Source organism: Rhagoletis zephyria, unplaced genomic scaffold (assembly GCF_001687245.7).
Source record: "Rhagoletis zephyria isolate East Lansing unplaced genomic scaffold, Rhagoletis_zephyria_1.1 Rzeph_scaffold_17335, whole genome shotgun sequence".
Taxonomy (NCBI): Eukaryota; Metazoa; Arthropoda; class Insecta; order Diptera; family Tephritidae; genus Rhagoletis; species Rhagoletis zephyria.
In genome coordinates this window covers 3,487-7,952 of record NW_016174396.1, presented here as the reverse complement: position 1 = coordinate 7,952, position 4,466 = coordinate 3,487, and the positions used below count along the sequence as shown (strand labels likewise).

At 35.8% G+C, this 4,466-nt stretch overlaps 1 protein-coding gene across 1 annotated transcript; it reads right to left on the bottom strand.

The window, feature by feature from the left end:
* Nucleotides 1-2,287: 2,287 nt before the first annotated feature.
* On the bottom strand, nt 2,288-3,642 carry LOC108379790 (GATA zinc finger domain-containing protein 10-like; the record flags this gene model as incomplete). Its single annotated transcript, XM_017636138.1, has 1 exon — nt 2,288-3,642. A coding segment is annotated over one exon (1,074 nt), but the record flags the coding sequence as incomplete, so codon positions are not given.
* Nucleotides 3,643-4,466: the final 824 nt, after the last annotated feature.

Below are 4,466 nucleotides of genomic sequence, written 5' to 3'. Positions count from 1 at the left end.
CTTTGCAAAGCTCCGATGTATCTGTCTACACTCAAATGGTATAACTTAGCGAACTTTGCATAGTAAGAAAAAATTCCTAGAAATCTATTTGGCTACGTGTTTAATATACAGAAAAATGCCGTAATTGGATCAAATGTACTTTCGAACTAAAAAAGGATTGAAAAAGTACAATTGCACCTTATTTTCCATCACTGAAGACCAAAGGTTATAGTTAGTCGAAATCAATTCTTTCAAAGTATTTGTCAATTGACTCTTTCGAGGAGCCCACGGGGAATCACTGACATTAAGTTTTTCATAACTAAATATCTTGCTTCCATTTTAAATAAACACATTTTAGTTTATAAGAAAACTGTACGCATCTTCTGCGGATTTTTATTCGATAACTAAAAAAAAATATACAAAAGTGGTGTTCAAGTTTTATAACTACACTTATCTATTTACAAACTATTATAAGTGGAAGCTAATGGATTAAAACATTCAGTAGAAAATCATTAGACTAATGTACATATAAATATATATGTATTGTAGTTATGAAATTAAATATGTGTGCTGAATACAAAGTAAGTCTAAAAGGCGTTAAATTTTGAGTTGCTGCGTAACTTTTTTCTGCCTTAATTAAGCAGAACATTTTTGGTTTTGGCTAAAAAATATTTTTATAATCATAGTTTATAGTCTATTTTCCATTAAAAGCAGACACAATATGAATATGAATTAAATAAAAATTAGAAAAATTAGAATTAAAAAATATTGATATTAAAAATGACACAAAAGAGTTTGTATTTAAACAAAACAAGGCATTGAATGGCCTAACAGAACAGAGGCGGAAATGGGAAGAAGAAGTTATCAAAAGGCGGAAGAGACGACAGTTGCGTACAAATTAGATTTAAGTGAAGAAGTCTAATTCGATTTTTAATAAATTTATGAATACGAGTAGTCTAAGTGTTTTTTCATTTACATTTTGTGTTTGTAGGAGCGTGTAGGTTAGGTGGATAGCAAAGCGATTATTAAATGTATTTTTATGCATATTTACTTATTGTACATTATGTTTGATTGGTATGTATGCTGGTATGCAAACACACACACACATACTACTCGCAATTCGGTAGAGATATATTTGTTTGTTTGTCATCACAGTCAATATTTGTGAGTAATAAATAAAAAAAAATTAAAACAAATGCTAACAAAATAATCATAGACTTACATAACTAAGAAAATAAAATAAAAAATATAAAAACAAGATGAAAAACAAAAAAAAATTTAATTGAAATAAAAATATTATAAAAGCTCAAAAGAAAAGTGTGGGGAAAGGGCCCTAAGAACTTAATTTTTAACCGACTTCACAAACAGGAGGAGGTTATCAGTTCGTCGGAATATTTTTTTTTTGTGTTGCCTCACAGGTAGTTGCATACTAATTTGGTTTAAATCCGATCATTGGATCATGAAGAATTTAACGATAATCTTAAATTTGTATATGAGGATTGAACTCGGTTTTGTATTTTGCTTAAGAATTACTTGTTTTATTTATTTTTTGGATTTGAATTCTTTCGATGTAAGCAAGTCTACCCTTTATCTTTCGCTGTGTCTATCTAGAGAGTTAAGCTTGTTAATGCACCCAAGAATTAAAAGTGATTACATTTCCCAAGAGAAAAAAAGATGCCTGTCTATCAATTGGGATTAGGATGCTCTGATTTCGGTAGTTTCTACGTAAATTTAATGGCGTAAACTTTCAAATGAAATACGCTGGAATAATTCCCTACACTGGGAGAAAATTCAGCTGAATATATTTCTTCCAACACAAGATTTGGTGGCTACTATATAAAAAAAAAATTTTCTATCACCAAAAAAAATTTTCTATCACCAAATAATTTGCTGAGAGAAACATATTTTAATAAAATAACTAAATTCTTTTTTCAGTGCAAGGTTGTAGGTCCAAAAAATTTAAACTTTTTTTTAGTTTTTAAGTCATCTAAACAAATACCGGTTGCCAGTCCGGAAGCGCCTCTAAAAAGAGGAGATAACCCTTTTTATTCGAAGACTACGATTTTGCTATGTCATCTCTTGGAGATAGAACTAGTGGCAACGAAGACCCTAATTTCTCTATATTTATAGATAATATAGCATTTGTTTCTCAAATCCGTTTGTAACAAAATTTATTTGGCAACCGTTCTGTCGCTAAAATAGTTCTTGCGGCTCAAGCTCTTGCTCCACAGGTTGTTATAGGTTGGCAAAACATTGGAGCTTGGAGGTGGTCACGTCCACTGTTTTCTCTCCAAGGATAGCTTCCGCATACCTACATTAAACACAATATTAAAATTAACTTTTGTGATGTGATCAAATATTGATTTACAAGGATCGAAAAGCAAAAATAATCTAAACATAAAAAATAAAAATTGCTAAAAGCAAACGTGAATAAACCAAAGTGTGGAATTCTGAAAATGAAAAAGGTTAGCCAAGCTATCTATGAAACGAAAATAATTACAAAAAAAAACTTAAACACGTAAAAACTTAAAATAGACATATAACACCTAACTAAAGCATTGCTAAAACTAATGTAAATCAGGTTATGCCTCACGCGCTCGCTGGCATATTCGGCCTTTCAAGGAAGGCAATTACTGTCGTCACTTCCGCATTGAGCTCGGTACTCGAATCGGCTGGCCACTGTGGCGTGGTACTTGTGTCTGCTCTAGAACTTTCATCGCCATCGGAACCCTTAGGCGCTTCCGCACCCCCATCGTCCTCTGGCTTATAAACCGGGTGTACATTCGAAATTATCACAGTTGAATCTTGATTCACATTCGAGTTAGAATCGATGCTAATGGGTGGATTCGTTTGAAAATTCGGTGTCAAATTGGTTATGAATTTTGAACGGGTCGTCGACGTTGTCGTCATTAACAGCAGCGGCAGCGAAGTCGTTTGAGTTGGCATTGGTGTTGTCGCTGGCGTCGGCATGAACTTTGGCAACGCTACGCGCACCGCATGAAGTACGCTATGCGGGTGTAAGCGTACATTTATGCGCTGGCTAGCGCTGCCAATTGTATTCGAATTTACATTGGCGGCTGAAATCGAATGATAATTTAAGTTTGAGTGCGAATGCAAATTGGCGCTCCTCTGTTGTTGTTTCGGTTCCACTTGCTGTTGTTGTTGTGCCAGCTGCTGTTTGCGCAGCTCTTCTTCTTGTTGTTGCTGCTGCTGTTGCTGCTGCAATTGCGCACCTAACTGTTGTATGCTCGCATTAATTTGTTGCGTTTGCTTTTGCTTATAATTCTCCACGCGTCGAATATTCCTCACAAGGCGATTGTACACGAGCGACTTGACATCGATCGCCCATAAAAAGTCCAAATGATTGAACTTCTCCATGGGCACCAAATATTTGTCAATCACATTGGGCAATTCGCGTGCCAAACGATCGACGCCCGTCGTCGACACCAGCATGTCGTTCATCGAGTAATAGAGTGCGACCGGCACCTTCACCTTGGACAGATCATAATCGGGCGGTGTGATGCGATTATATTCGAGTTGATTACGCAAATAGCCACGATCGAATTTACGAAAATGTCCCGACTTCATGAGTTGCCCGAAGTGCTCCAGTTGCTTGATTGATGCGCCGGAGGGTGTGTGACTTAGCATGACAGGCAGCATAGTCTGCAAAATATTAAGGAAAGAGTTTAGAAGAGAATTAGATGGCTTAGGACGCGCAAAAAAAATTCAAATCCACAAATATTGAAATATTGAATTTATAACACATAGCGTTTCCAAAGTTTTTAAAAATCAGATTAATTGCATTTTCTTGAAACAGAATATATATTTTTCCAATTCGATCTATGAGCCTATATGCTCGCATGCGTTTGCTTCACATGGAAATACTATGTTTTCAGTGACTCCTGCCCCTGCCAGCGAAATAGCAGATCAGTCGCCTGGGAAACAAAAGACTTAAGACACGAACTTGATCATGATTGAAAGCTAGTGGAAAGAGTATTTTGCTTCTTCTGCACCCCAAAATCGCAACCTGTAAATGTAGATGTGCCAGTTCATAAAACAAATAAGTACACAAATATAGTTTAATTCAGTTTTATCGAAATGTAGAGTATTCAACTGGCTAGGTTTACTTAATGGTTGTTGATCGTCGGCCCATTTTCAAGCGCCCGATTGTTTTATGCACAACGACAGAGTACAGGGTTTGGCGTAAGAACGATGAAATAGCGAAGCATATTTTAGGGAATAATCTTGCTATGCGTAGAGGAATATATTTCGGTTTATCTGCAGTTGGATGTACTAAAATTAAGAGTTCAGGTCAGCTTTTATTACGGAAGCTAGCCGGAAGGTTTTCAAATGCTGGCGAATTTCTGCCAGCAATTTTGCATACCTTGTTCGCATCAACGAATACCTGCACCTTAAAAAAGTGTCAATTACCGCGTGACCAGCCTTTTAATGGTTGCTTAAAAGGTTTATCGGGCGTTTTGTGTGAA